A 15,545-nucleotide genomic window follows, 5' to 3' on the forward strand; every position below is an offset into this window, starting at 1 on the left:
CAAAAGAGAAGCTCACATCGTGGGATACTACTGTTCCCACTGTCCTCTGCAAGGTCAAGGCACACGCATAGAGTTGGGTACATACATTTCTATAGGGTCACAGTTTAATAGATAATTGAATAAAATTGTGTTGTGAAGAAGATGGTTGTGGATTGAGTACCTGGAGAAGAAAAGAATTATGCGACAAGGGACATGAACATATTTTCACGTGTCTGAACCTAACCAGAATCATAGAGTAAGCACTGGGAGTGAAGGTGATAGCCCAATTTAGCCCAATTTTAAGGAAGAGATATTGCGCTTGTTTTTGTGCTTTTCAATAACTACAGCAATCACGGGTCAGGATGCTTTGTGATGAAAAGGTGAGCTCTCTATCTTCAGAATTTTTCAAGCTGAATGCTTATCAGCTGACGATTCTGAGGGTGGCAGGATGTTAGGCGCAGGAAGTGGGATAAGCAGGGTGGATTCCGAACTCAGGCACCTCAACCACAAAACGAGTGGTATAGCTTTTACTTTGGCTAAACTCTTCTATTTAAATGACTATCCCTGCATATGAGATTCTATCTTTCCAATATTTTTAGTAGTAGAAATGCCTGGACTTCTACAAAAGGAGAGCCTTAAGAGTTAGTAATTTGTTTTTGAAATGTCATAAATTAGAAAAGCAAAAGGTTGTTAATGCTATGTTAATCTCTTTTCTGTTCCTGTTATTGTTACTGTTTTTTAAAAAATTTCCTACGCTGTGAAATCCAAAAATCGATGAAGTACAAGAGTAATTGAATACAGAGATTTCCCTACTCTGAGAGTCTATGATTATTTTCTAAAATGAATCCAACAAAATCTATTTGTTAAAAATATAGATACCACATTTGTGTTAAACCAAAAGAAATAAACACTTTGGTTCTGTAGCACTCAATCAGACATGTCCTCCTATTTTTCTGCTCACCTTAGATTATTTGGAAGACTACTGCAGAAGACATTCACAAAGAAAATAAGCCTGGTATCCCATATATACCTAATACGTAGAAAATTCATTTCTCAACTAATAAAAATGCCACCAAACAGCAATAAGAAATTAAGTACTGAATATTAGGTATATTTGATATTGAGTTTCTGGAGAGGATTTTGTTAATGAGAATATCCTACAGTGTTACTGCCAACAGACTTTGTAATTAGGAAAGCTTCGACATTCATGCACTGCTATATGAGTTGGGATTTTACACGAGGAAATACATAATCATAGGCAAATACATAAACCCTTAAAAATACAGCTGAACATCAATCCTTCAAGGTGTCTATACTCAAATGTGTACTCACTGCTCTTGCCTGTGGATTTTATTTTCAACTTGCTATTTCTAAATTCCACTATCTTTCACATGCTCATGAACTTTCATGAGCTGGTAGTCTTAAAAGATGGCAATTTGTTTTTTAAATGTTCTAAACCAGAAATATAAAAGGTAAAGCTTTGATTGCCTCTACTTTTTGTTTTTTGTAGTTGCTTTTAAAATTTTCCTTTTCCTTCAAATAAGAAAAAGTATTAGAGAATTATAGGATTAAGAGACTACCAAGCTTTTTTCTTTTCCAACTGTGAGCTTTATGGCTAAATCGCTTGTCACATTGACTATTAACTTACTGGCAATTCAACTGCTTGCTTATACATACTCTCTTTAAAATGTGTGTGTGTGTCTGTGTGTGTAATTTGTTGTACATGTAAACTTATATGTGTATAAATTTGAGTGTATGTGAATTTATGTGTATAGAGCATCATATAACCAAATTATCATACAGTCAAACTATCTCAACCCTTATAAAAGCAGAAGAATACATCTTCCCATTCAGATTTACAGTTTACCCTACAATGAAAGATATTTTGCAAATATGAAAAAAGGGTAAAGAAGATCAACATGACAAAGTAAAATCTGTTTGGTTTTTTAAGATAAGCTGTTTTAAAGGCTGATTGGTACAAGGCACAAAAACTCAAAGTCACATTTGCAGCAGGATATAATTGCTACTTACAAGCAAACTGAAGCTTTGCTTCTCTGCTAACAATTGTTCCAAATGAGTTTGTTGCTCTGCACTGGTACGTTCCAGCGTCTTGGGTTTTATTGGGGTTATTGATCAACAAGCTGCCTTCAACAACACTGTAGCGGAAATCCATACCAATGTCAACATCTGTTCCATTTAACTTCCACCTATAGTATAAAAATGCCAGTAGATAAAGCCTTGTAATATTAATCAATAATTCTGAGTTGTCTAAAATATATAAAAACTATGAATCACATGAAATATCATCTGTGACTGATTTTTAACCATGGTAAAAAAAAAAAAATTAGAAAAGCTCTACCCAGCAATGGTGTCAACATAGATCCATAGATGTGCTTTAAAAGAGCAGGTCCTTTTAAAGTAAACAAGATATTAAACTTTTAACACTTGTCTTTGTGACTACTTACAATGCTACAGACACTTCCCTTTTTTTTTTGGGAAATTTCCCATAGCATCTTGTACAACTTCCTTCAAACAGCACTCCTCAGTAAAAGTCCTTTTTCTGGTTTGCCGTCATTCTTTATTTATTTATTTTTTTATTTTATTTTATTTTTTTTGCTGTATGCTGGCCTCTCACTGTTGTGGCCTCTCCCGTTGCGGAGCACAGGCTCCGGACGCGCAGGCCCAACGGCCATGGCTCACGGGCCCAACCGCTCCGCGGCATGTGGGATCTTCCCAGACCGGGGCACGAACCCGTGTCCCCTGCATCGGCAGGCGGACTCTCAACCACTGCGCCACCAGGGAAGCCCTGCCGTCATTCTTTAAATGGGTCTATACAGATGACAGAATACACCATTTTCCAGTAGATTGCTGAGTATCTGATGAAATTGCAGAGTTGCTTTGATTTGGTCCTTAATATGACTGAAATGGCTGACTACAAAGCAGAGGAATTCCATTGATCTAGAGTTAACTTAGGAACCAAACTAGCCTTCACCAGGGATCACTTTGAAGATCTCCTTAGCTACCAGCACTCAAACATCAATCAACCAGCCCAATAAACTGTAGATCAGGCCATTAGGTAACAGACACAAAGAGGGTTTTCTTGCTTTTCTGTTTGTTTACTTGGATCATCTATGTATCTGAGTATAAGGCCTGGCCCAATAAATTAGTTTTAATGGGACTCACACATTTAAACAGAAAAGCTTTAGTAACAAGATCTCCTTTTTTTTTTTTTTTAAACAGCCAATAACATTCCAGAGACTTTATTTTAACCAAACTGCATTTCAGTAAGTTGTTTTAATACGTACAAACTTTTGAACTAATACAAAACAATGATTATCTTTTTTTCTCTTCCTTCCCCACAATCCTACATAAAGTATCAGGTAATGAATATAGCATATTCGGAGTATCTGAATTATCAACCGTCTCCTAGTAGCGTTCACACTGGGAGGCCAAAAATAAGGCAACACTAGACCATAAAGGAAATTGATTGGAAGCAATAACAGGCATAAAGAATGAGAAATAGTGATCTTACTTCCTTCAAACGGTAAAAAAACACTATTTAAATGTGTGTGTGAATATACATACTCATTGTGTTTCCTCTTATAACATTCTGGGGTACTAGGGCTGGTATGCATAACGCAAAAGGATTTAAATGAAAAAAATGAAGGCCAGTTAGTTTCAAGATTTTGGACACTGGGTATCATCAGAAACATATTTAAAGAATGAGTGCTTTCTTTCCACCAAGACGTCTCTTACACTTCAAAGTCAATCTTCAACTACACCTCTTCTAATGAAGTCTTCCTCAATATTCCTAGTCAGGATAAATCAAAGCTTCCCCCAAACTCCTACAGAATTCTCCTTACTTGTTTAGGTAGGAATTCTGCCTTCACCTTAGATAATTTGCCTATACCACTCTCGTAGTCTCCCTTTAGTAACCTAGAACTTGACACTCAGTGTGCTCAATAAAGACTTGTGGTATTTCACTAAATATTTTACTTCTTGGCTGGATATTTTAGCTTTGAGCATACACAATTTAAGAAGCATCCTAGCCCACCACAGCACAGCAGTGTACGTTTGTTCACATCTATGTCTTTGAAAGGTGAAAATATGGAAACATGAGGCGTGGGAAAGGTGGGCCAGATCAGGAAATGGGACATAGCTCTTTATGTGTTTTTTTATAAGAAGATGGGTATTAGAAACTGACATTGTTCTTAAGCTTGACAGTAATTCTGTGTTCTGACACAGACAAGAAAGTAATAAGCAATAAAAAGAGAACGACTGGGTTACATCCCAGCAGGTCTATATGCTCATTAATCTCCAGGGCTGACTGCCTGCCCTAGACATTTTTTTGAGTCAGCTGGTCACATCTCTGTCATAACTCTCACTTCAAATGAGAGTCGAGCAATTTAATATGACAAGTATAAGAACTCAAAGAGGAAATTGCAATCTAATGTGAGCTGCAGAGAGTGGAATTTAGGAATGGGATCACGTGAGCCTTTTTAGAAAAGTCTTCGTAGAGATAATGAGAACACTTCTGCAGGTTTGTCTACACTCGTCATCTCAACCAGAATGCTCTGCAGAAATTCCATTAATCTACTTTATTACCCGTTTTTACATACAAATAGCAAAGGAAAACGGAATATTTAGAAAATAAGGTGCTTGTTGTGAAACGCAGTTGAGTCTCCATTACACAGCACTATACCAAGTTTTATTGCGATGCAGTCACTGTTCATTCCAACTGAATGTGCACTGTGTTAAGTTCCTTATTCCATACTGAAACAGTCTTGAAAACATTCACAATTCCTGGACAGTCTTGAAAACATTCACAATTCATTTTCAATGTCTGAAGAGTCTTTTAAGAACTGGTAATATAGAGGCGATGCTCATTTGACACAAAGAGATTTTCCCAAGGGCCAGGACATGGGTGAGTCTTGTAAGCTGATTTCTGAATTATTCAGGGAATCACAACCTCATTCTCTCCAGAGAGTGAGGTTGTGCATGACCAAACACTGATACTGTGAAGCTCTGTAAGGTACCATTTTTCAGACCTTGCTGGGAAGCTGTCTATGGGATGTGTTGTAACAAAACCCTCTCTCTTTGTTCACTGTTTCAGCTTGGCACTGAAGAAGGGGCAGGACCTTTCTGACTTGAAATTTGTTGTCTGCAAACCAAGCTGAATACAAACTTCACAGCAAAAGTATTTCCACCAAGTACTTGACCATTCTTTCCGTCGGGAAATGGAGGCTGACAGCCATAAGTAATGTCACATGTCCTTCAGGAACTTTAATACAAGTAAAGTGGGCACAAGTCAAAACTTCTTAAGTTTTTCTGGGTCTGGGTCAATCCTTTCAAAACTGAGGGGCAGGAAACAATGAAAAGAGAAGGCTCCGTTCAGGGAATAAACACAAAGAAGAGAGGTCAGTCGGGGCATCTGAGGGAAAACCTAATGGCGAAGATCCCCATGAAGAACTCACCTTGAATTTCTCCTAGGGGTTCCTCCCCTCAAAGTCAGCCTGAAGACTGAAAAAGTTCAGCCAGAAAGATGTTTGAAAATACCTGATATCTCCATTCTTTCTGTTTTTCTTTCCTTCTACAAAAGGGAGTTTTTAGCTCCCAGGTACCAATCAGCTATTTCATCACAGAGAAACTACCAAAAGTATAAAGGAAAGTGAAGTACACTGCAACCAACTGCTAGTGCATTTGATTAGAAGTTTTCTTCTCAGCTTTTCCCGGCAATCTTTAAAGACATAATAGGTTTCTGTTCCTCTGCTTGTTTTAAATAACAAAGCAAGCCCCTATATCTAGAAACACAATGTTACAAAAGCAATGTTAATTAAAGGTCAGAGTTTGGGGAAAAACAAAGCAGCAACCTGCCAAATTCTGCTGCAAAATTTGTTCTCATTTATGGCTAACATCTGAACTTATACTTGGCGATGTACTAAAAACTGGGGCCATTTAACTCATCATTTATGTATGTAGGCACCTTTGCCTCTTGCATTTATTTATTTATTTTACTACGTAAAGCATTTAAAAATGTTTGATTTAGCCTTGAATTCAACATATTATAGGGAGAATAACTACATATTCTGATTTATCCAGGACGTTGCTGGGTTTACACCTGTCCTCCTGGAATAATTATTAACAGTGGCCTTTTGCTCTCAGAAGTGTGCTGGTTTGGATGATAAATTACATGTTCACCCTAATTATATGGTCCATTAGAGAGTTTTTTTTTTTCTTTCTGGAATGTACTTCCTTTTTTTATCCCTATGACAAAAGGTCTTTAGCCCTCCAAATTCACTTAAATATCTCCTTTTCTGTGAAACTTTCTCTGATACCTTCCCTCTCTATCCTGAAGCAGACTTTCTTTCCTCCAGAATGCCCTAGAACTTGGACATGAACAGTGCAGCTGCTTTAATGTAGTGGTTTAAACAGCTTTCCTAGAGGATGTATTTTTCAGAATACTAATATATATCCTAGTTCAAAGCAGAGATACCATGATGGAATCTTGGTTAGAAACTCCGTAATAACTCACCCCAGGTAATTCCTGAGTCAACTCCTTGGACCCTGGAATTCACAGTTTGAAAAACACTGGGGTGGTCTGATGAATAAAGGTATGTTTGATGAATGAATGAGCACACAAGCTAAACTCTAAAACAATTTCCACTACGTTAATACCACCATCCTGTATGGGATGTCCCTTGCCCTCTGCCAATTTGAAAACTATCAATACCTACCTCAGTTCAAATTCCACTTCTGTGCCCCCCGGGCGACTCCAATTTCCTCCTCCCCTAAACTATGACACATGTGCCATATACTCTTTTGGTTTTTACATACTACTACATATTGGTTATTAGCTTAAGGTTTTCATCATTAAATCTGAATAGAGGTAAAATAATATTTATAAGATGTATGTAAATTATATAAAGAATCTCAAGACAATAAATATCTGTGTTTAAGAAAAGGAATATTATTACTCTTGAAGTCTCCTATTTCCATTTTGTTTCCAATCACTTTTGTCTCAATGGTTAATTATAATCTTGAATTTTGGCTTTTTCATTCCTTTGAATTTATGATTTTATCATGTATGTTAGTATCCTTAAACAACTACTCCATCTTACCTGCCTTTGAACTTAGTAAATACGGGATTATAAACTTTGCATTCTTCTATGACTTGCTTTGTTTACTCAAAATTACGTTCCTGTGATCCATCATGTTTTTGTAGCTATAATTCATTCATTTTCACTGTTGCATGGGGTTACCGTGTATGAATATGCCAGGTTATATTTATGTATATTATTTATATTATGTTAAATTTGCTCTTCTAAATTTCTGTCAATTTGGTGGGTTTGAAAGAGTGTGTCGTTTTAGTTTTAATTTGTATATTTTAATATACACTGATAATCTCTTTATATGATTAATGGATATTTGATATTCTTTTCTAAGAAGTGTCTGATCAAGTCTTTTGGAAATGTTTTTATTAGGTTACTTGTTTTTTACTTTTTGATTTGTGGAAATTCTTTAAATAGTTTACATATTAATCCTTTGCAAATAATACGTATTAAACATATCTTCTCCCAGTTGGAAACTTATAATTTTACCCATCCCAGTATATTCTGCTAAACAGAAATTCTTAATTTTAGTGAAGTTAAATATTTTCTTCTATGATTTGTGCTTTTTGTCATTATTGAAAAGTTTTTTCTTCCCTCCAAAGTCATAAATATGTATGCCTATTTCCTTTTAAAAGTTTTGTAAATTTCCCATGTTGGTCTTCTGTTCACTTGGATTTGATCTGTGTGAACCCTGTGAGGTAGGGATACAACTTTATTTCATTTTTTTTTAACCACATGGATGATCCACTGTGCAGTATATATCTTCTCAATTTATTTCTAATATTATCAGGACTTTTAACTTTTCTTTTTTAATCTTCACAATACAGTATTGTTTTTATTATTTTTATTGTTTAGTGCAATTGATTTTTATATGGAAATATTAACCTTTACCATTTGTGTTACTTATCATTCCTTCTTATATCTAAGACAGTATACCTGGGATCATTTTTATTCTGCTTAAAGTATATCTTTCAGCATTTTCTTTAGTAAGGATCTGCTGGAGTCAAACTTCAGTTTCTGTCTGTCTGAAAACACATTTACTTTCTTCTCCTTTTTAAAAAGTACTTCTGCTATACAAAAATTTGACAGCTAATTTCTCTCAGCATATTGAAGATTCTGTCTTCTGTCTTGATTATTTTGTTGCTATTGAGAAGTCAGCTGTTGGTCTGTCATCTCTTTGAAGGTTAGCTGTATTACAACTTTGGCCTATTTTTATGATCATGTCTTAAGATTGGTGTTTTGCTGTTTCTCCATGATAATTCTAGACAGGGCTTTATTTTTATTTGCACTGCTTAAAATTCACTGGGCTTACTTAGTCTGTAGCTTTGAATGTTTAATTACCTTTGGGAAATTCTTAGCCTTCTCTTTAAATATTGCCTCTGCCTCATTTTTTTTTTCCTTTCCTTATGGAACTGATTAGATATGTGTAAACATTTTCTCTTAATCTCTTTTTTCTCTCTCTCTCTCATATTTGGATAAAGAGGAACACCTCTTTATCCATTTCTGCTGCTTTTAGACGATTTCTTCATATATATCTTGCACTTTACTAATTCTCCTTTCAGCTGCGTCTCATCTGTTATTAAAACCACTTAACACCAAGGTTTGAAACAGGCAATTACTTTTGCTTTTCAGTCCTTTGGGAGGCAAGGCTACTTCTTATTACATTCACGGTAAGAATGTAGCCCTTGGGTCCCAGGTCTATTCTGGAAGGTGTTCTCATGTTAGACTCTCCTTCTGGTTGAGTCTAGGCTTTGTCTTGTGACCCTAGTCCCCTGTGAAACTGCAAAATCCAAAGCTGCAGTTCACATAGTTCTTCAAGGTAAAAACTGCTTTCAGTGTTCACTTTTCTTCCCTGGGTTCAAAACCCACTTACTAAATATTTCTTTCTTTCCTACCAGTTTATTGATGCATTTTAAAAAAGGTATTTAAAAAAATATGTTGTTAAGTAATGTTAAGGCTTTCAGTGAGATAGTCAATCAGGATATTTAATTCCTGGTACTGCCAGAAACAGAAGCTGGGTACTAAACTTTTCATGAACACGAGCATCTCTTTAGCATCTCAGGATATCCAGTGATGCCGATCTAAAAGCTCTTTATGTAATCAGCATTCCATAAATATTTGTTGTTTAATAATAGAAAGTATATGCATGAGAGCACATGCTTTTAAGTCAACAAACCTGATATGAGGTTTTGGATTCCCTTTAACTTCACAACTGAGCTTCACTTTTTTCTCCTCAGAGTCCAAAGGGAACATTACATGACTTGGTTCTTGAATGAAAATTGGGCCATGCAGTGTGTAGTCATCTGAAATAAGAAGAGAAAATGTCCAAAAATGAACATCTTCCAAATAGGGACAATGACAGGAAATAACAACAAAATGAAAATAAAAGAGGTAAAGTAACAAAAAAAATACACAACAGATTCGTTCCAGCCTCTGGATGAAATTTCCCACTGAAGAATAATCTTTGGAATTATGAAGTGGAGATATGGACTCTCCTATTTCATATTGACGACTTATTTTTACCAACAACTTCCAGACACTGAACGGCTTGGCATTCCCTTTTCTCTCCTCCACTTCTTATTGTTCCACCGGTCTTTAGCCTGGCCTTTTATGCTGCTGTCATCCTGGAAGACTGTCTAATGTCACAAAGTTAGAATGTCTCTGCTCTGTAATGGGATACTATAGTTGGAAGCAAGCAATGATGATTTCGTAAATACATTAATAAGGAGAAGCAGCAGTGTACGGCTAAAATATGTACAAAACTTTCTTAAATTGGATATGTAGGTAAATAAAGAATAACCTAGAGTTCATGATTCTCAAATTATGTGTGGTAAATTAACAGTTTGTTTTTTTTCAACCTGTTATGGACCCATAGATGGATACTTGTGCAAGTATCACACAGCTGGGACTGACTAAGCACATGAGTTCAGTAAAACCCAGACTGGTCTATACCAAGTTCAAAGAGGTATGAGTTTCTAAATTCTTTCTCTCAGTAACAGAAAGTAAATGCATAAAACTTATTTTGTCATGGAGCAGCAACAAAGCTCAAAGAATGGAATAATCCACAAACTAGATTTGAAGTAGCAGTGTAGAGTACATATGCTTCTATAGTAAACACATAATAAATATTGGTCAAAAGGCACCTGACCACGCATACCATGAAGGTGGTTTTCATTCTTTACAGTCTAGTCCCTTTTTTCCTAGAAGGCTTTTCTAGACCCTCAGGTCTTCCTTTAACCACATGATTCACAAATTATATCCATATTTCTCTGTGGACACATCTTCTTCTACTAAATGCATTTGTACCTTTCTTTCCCCTTCTTTGGACTGTAAGCTCGAGAGCATGACTGTATCTTACCCATTTTTGCATGTCTTGTAGTAATAACTACAGTAGCTTATACATCAAAGATGGTCAATAAGGATTTTTTCTATCTGATGTATTTTTTCACTTTTTAATGTATTCAGTCAGCTGATTTAGGCACTGCCTAACAAATTTTGAGACAGAGGGCCAGGGTCTATGATGTAAAGTGATACTGAGTAGCGCCCTGGAGCTGACAATCCATTTTCCCCTTATATGTGATTATTTTGATGGCTGTGAATTTTAACTGCTATCCTGGAAAACCTTCATAACCAGCTTTCTGTTGATAGGTGATAGGATGAGACTGAACTCATTCAGGTGAATCAGGACTGAGGAAAAAGAAGAAAGCCGATTTGGGGATCTAGGTGAAACATGGTAAAGTCATTTCTTTTAAGGTTTTTAATCCGGGCTTTAAAAACTCCGCATGTTGAGGTTGGGATAGAAGAAAAATTAAGGACACAAGAAAATCAAACAGAATTTTAGAGGAATGGGGACAGCCAATGACCTTGTTGAGAGAATAAGCAGGATATGGGTTCAGAAAGACTAGGAACTGAGGTTCAATGCCTTGTGTCAGCTACTAACTCCATGACCTATGGAGAACCACCTAGTCTCTCTATGCCCCAATTTTCTCATCTATAAAATAACAGCGTTGGACTCACTCAGTGGTTCTACATTGGTTACGGGTGAAGAAGAAGCCATGAAAACTTTCCCATAAACGCACATGCACATACACATGATATTTGCATTCAAAGATGTCATGAATTATATTACTACCACCACCCTCTCTCCTCAGTCCATGTATACAATCTCAGGCTAATTAGAGAGTTAAACAAAGAAAACAGTATTTACCAAAGAACACAGAATAAAAGCACGGAGTAAAAGTACACAAAAGTATTTTTTTTTAAAACACTGGTCGTTTAAAGCTAGATATTTCAAAACCTGCGTATTTACATTTCAGATTTTCAATGACAGTTATTTTCAAAACAAATTTAGATACTGGTCAACAGTTAGCTCAATTCAATCTTGAAGAATTAGGTGAATTTTTAGCATATTTAGTTAAGTGACAAACAATACTCATCAAGATCACTAACACAGCAGCAAGTTTGGTAGATTTTTCTTTAAGAGAGAAATATATTTCTATTGTTGTCTCAATTCCAAAATTATGTGTGTATATATATATAATATCAAACATTGCAGTTCATTGGTGTTCCCTGATTTGAATTTCATACAGAAATACACAGTCTGTTACTAGTAATTCCAAATAAGAATAAAACATAATAATGATTATCCAGGATGCAGCTGAGAGACTTTGGATTAACATCTGTACTATTTCTCAATGTATCCATGCCATATTTAAATAACAAAAAGGATATTTTTTCTGTGTATTTTGTAACAAGAATTGATAATAATGATGCTTTGCATTTGCTATAAATGACACATTTCATCTGAAGTTTTTATTTTCTCTTGGTTAACCAAGCTCACTGCCTAGAAATTAACATTAGCATAAAGGGACCAGCATTTCAGTTCTCATCTAAGGAAATCCACAGCCTTTCAAGCATGAACTATTTGGTTTCACAAAGATGGAGGGAGAGATTTTAGAAAGTTGCTATCCAGGTGTAGAAAACAGATATCCTAACTTTAATACCTTTAAGACCAGGGTTACCAATATTTTAAGAAAAATGAGTTAAAGAGTTGCTTTATTTCCTCCAAACCTTGAGGTGCCTGGGTTAAACAGCCCTGAGACTGACATTCTCAAATGCAACATGGAGCAAGGCACCACTAAGTTTGTTCTATCCGTGTGTAGGAGCCACAAAGTGACTTTCAAGTGGCTTGAAGGTATACACAAAACACTTTGCATTTGCTATTTTCAAAGCTGAGAAGATTAACTTCACCCTTTCCTTTATCACAGTAAGTTGTCCTATGCAACTAGTGGAGTGGCCGTGATTTTTCAGCCTGTGAGGTAAAGGAGCATCTCAGAAAGCAACAGAGGAAAGGATAAATAAGCCAATACACCTCAGTGTTGGTCTGTGGGCCACCTGCATTGTAATTACGGCATGCTTATTTTTTTAAACCCCAGTCCAGACTGACTAAACCAGAAAAATCTGGGGTCCATGAATCTGCCTTTTAACCTGGTTCTCTGAGGGATTCTTTTGTACACTGAAATTTGAGAAGTACTAACACAGACCCTTCTGATCCGAGCTCTCCATTTCCTAAGAGCAGAACACCAACCAACACTGGCTTTAGACCCACCCTTAGCCTTTCTCTCTTAAGCAAAGTTTAACCAACAAATTCTTGTTTGAAAACATTTACAGAAGGAATTTTAGCACATGTTTGGACTAATAGTTGAGAGATAAGAAGCCAGGAACAGAAAACTATAAAACTGACCCACACAAAGAAAATGGATGGACTTGTCAAACTCTGGGACTAAAGCTGTATAAAATAACCCTTAGAACAATCATAGTTCAACTCAAGAAGCTAATTGTGAGAACCCCCAGGGCTGCACCCCATTGAAGAGGTATCCTCAGGGAAACCCACTAGTCCACCTCCCTGTAGTAAAATCTTATCTTCACTTGATACACACAACATTCCTGCTATAACCACCCTTTATTTATATGTAATGAATCTCATCTTCTTTAAATGACAGGCTGTTCAGATTGATGTTTTTACTTTGGGATTACCAATAGGGTGAAAAGTCACGGTGGTGCTCCCCTGCCTTGGAGAAGTTAGCGGAATGGGCTCACATTGTTTTTAGGGATCTCTCAGGAAAGGAGAAGGCAAGGATCTTTCATGCTTCCGGGAAGTCTCAAAAATCATCGTTAAGAAGAAGGATGGGGGAAGCAGCCAGGTAGTCAGAAACGCAGATATAATCTCATAGACGCCAGACCACTGATCTCAGCACCAGCTTGGGGGATTTAGTGCAAATGCCGATACTGGTACATCCTGATTTTCTGGGTTCTCCCCTCCTTGACATCTAACTGCCAATCGGTCGCTAGGTTACCTCTAGCCCCACCACCCATGATCCCTAAACTCTATCCCACAGAAACTCTCCAATTTTTATTCAGGGATAAGCTTAAAAGAGAAGAGAGAAGATCTATGTTAAAGAAACCCTGCTTTCATGCTTCAATGAAGAGTGGGGAATGTTTGGATCTTCAGAAAAGAGTAGAGATTTCATGACCAGAAACTTATTTAGGTTAAAGATCAGGCTACTCTAAACCTTTCTCCCCTTTTGCTCAAATATTGATTCAAATAAATTTAATTTAAATATTAAATTTAAAAGTTAAATTAAATAACTTTTAATTTAAATTTTTAAAGTTACTGAAAAACATTGCTCTCAACCAGCAATTCTCAAACTCCTTTTCCCATCTGATTCTTCTCTTTTTAGAATCTATTCTGGGGAGAGATAAAACCAATGTTTGTCAGCCAACTTCTTCCTGTATCCTCCTGCAAGCAGCCCAGAAATAAAATGTAGTGCCAGGGCTACTCTTCAAAATTTTAGATTATTGAAAGAGATGCAGAATCACAGAATTTTAGATTAGAAAAGATTATTTATTCCTAAATGTATTTTCCCAGATCACAGACTAAAACTGTCCTGCATCTGTAATAGAAAGAAAAATGATTTTCACCTAAGAATAAAATAATACTCTAAGAAAAACAGTAATAAAAACACATTCTACCACTAGATGTGAGTGAAATCACGGATGTCCCAAAGCTGCAGATAAAATAAGTGATAGCTAGATATCACATTCTATCTGCAGCTTTGGGACATCATTGATTTCACCCTCTATTTTATTCTTTGAATTAATTTGGCCCATTTCTGCATGTCTCCAAAGTTCTGTCCCAGGCAAGCAGGATGCTGCTCAGTTAGGCTACCAGAAGCCAGACTGGGCTAAGGAATTAGAATGGATAGGGCCAGCATGAACTTTTCTGTGACTGACCAGAGAAATAAGACTGAATCTCAGGTGATAGTAGACTCAGGGAAGCAAGACAGAGGCCTGAGTATCAGGTCCCAGGGAATAAGAGTAGAGCAAACTCTGGATTCCAAGTGAAAGGTCAGCAAAAGATAACATGCATAAAGGAGCAAGTGAGAGGGGAGGTAGAGCTTAGAAAAAGCCACTGCTGCTAAATATAGATTTTTTTTTTTAAACAGGGATCTGTGAACAGTCCTAAAAGGTAACTGAGATGGGAAGGAAAGTCATTAAGCAGCTGAGCCATATTAGACAGCAGGGATGAATTCAGGGTAAATATTTCATAGAAGATAACTTAATAAAAAAAATAGTCAAGCTATCTCCAAAATAATTATTCTTCAAAGTGTGGTCTAGTAACCTCATGCACCAATACCCCCTTACCTGGGGGTGCTTGATAAAAGGCAGATTTCTGAGCTCCTGCCAGACCGACCCAGCACCTCTGTTCATTACTGTGCATTCTGCAGCTGGAAAACTGGTACTTTCAATTATGAATTGAGCATAGATAACTTTCAGCCCTAGACCAATTAAGGACACCAATGAAGAAAAACAACCCTGCAGAGTTTTGTTCTGTGTGCTAGACTACTCCGTAGCTACCATGTGGGATGGGGTAAAAGGTCGTGTTTTGCAAGCACAGCCCTTTGGTCAATGTGCTTCTCTTCCGCTGGAAATATTTTTCATCTGTTGCAAACTCCGTGACACAACTCTGCTGGGAAAGGACAAAAATGCAGTACTATGATTTCATCCTAGAAAACTAAAAATACCGGATTCAATTCTACTTGTAATTGCTGTGGAGTTCCCAGGCGTCACACCTGAGGGTTGTTTAGGCCCTTCATCCTCATGGCAGGTTGAAAGTACTGCCATAGCAGCCAAGAATCTAGGACTATGATATACAGTCAATTTTCCTACAACATCAAATAGGTTGTTTGATTAAACACCTGGTCTTCGGCAGAAATGGCAACGATCTCATTTCGGGAAGCCAACTCTAGGAGACCTAATGCAGAACAACAAGGGCTTGAAATATAAGCTCAGAACATGAGCCCATGGATTTAGATGAGAGTTTTATCTGGAGGGCAGGTGGACTGTTGCATTCGGCACACACAGAAGCATCCTGACACGAACCACAAAGGCTTTGCT

General features: G+C 36.8%; 1 protein-coding gene across 7 annotated transcripts in view; it reads right to left on the bottom strand.

The window, feature by feature from the left end:
* Positions 1–15,545, bottom strand: part of CNTN4 (contactin 4) — a 560,752-nt gene that overhangs the window by 319,692 nt on the left and 225,515 nt on the right. For all 7 annotated transcript variants that reach the window (XM_081245077.1, XM_081245074.1, XM_081245075.1 and 4 more), the window contains 2 exons: positions 9,265–9,391; positions 2,011–2,186 (listed from right to left, as the gene is read on the bottom strand). In XM_081245077.1, the coding sequence (XP_081101203.1) occupies positions 2,011–2,186; positions 9,265–9,391 (303 nt within the window). The remainder of the gene's footprint in view (positions 1–2,010; positions 2,187–9,264; positions 9,392–15,545) is intronic.

This window comes from Mesoplodon bidens, assembly GCF_964165515.1.
Source record: "Mesoplodon bidens genome assembly, chromosome: 10".
Lineage (NCBI taxonomy): Eukaryota > Metazoa > Chordata > Mammalia > Artiodactyla > Ziphiidae > Mesoplodon > Mesoplodon bidens.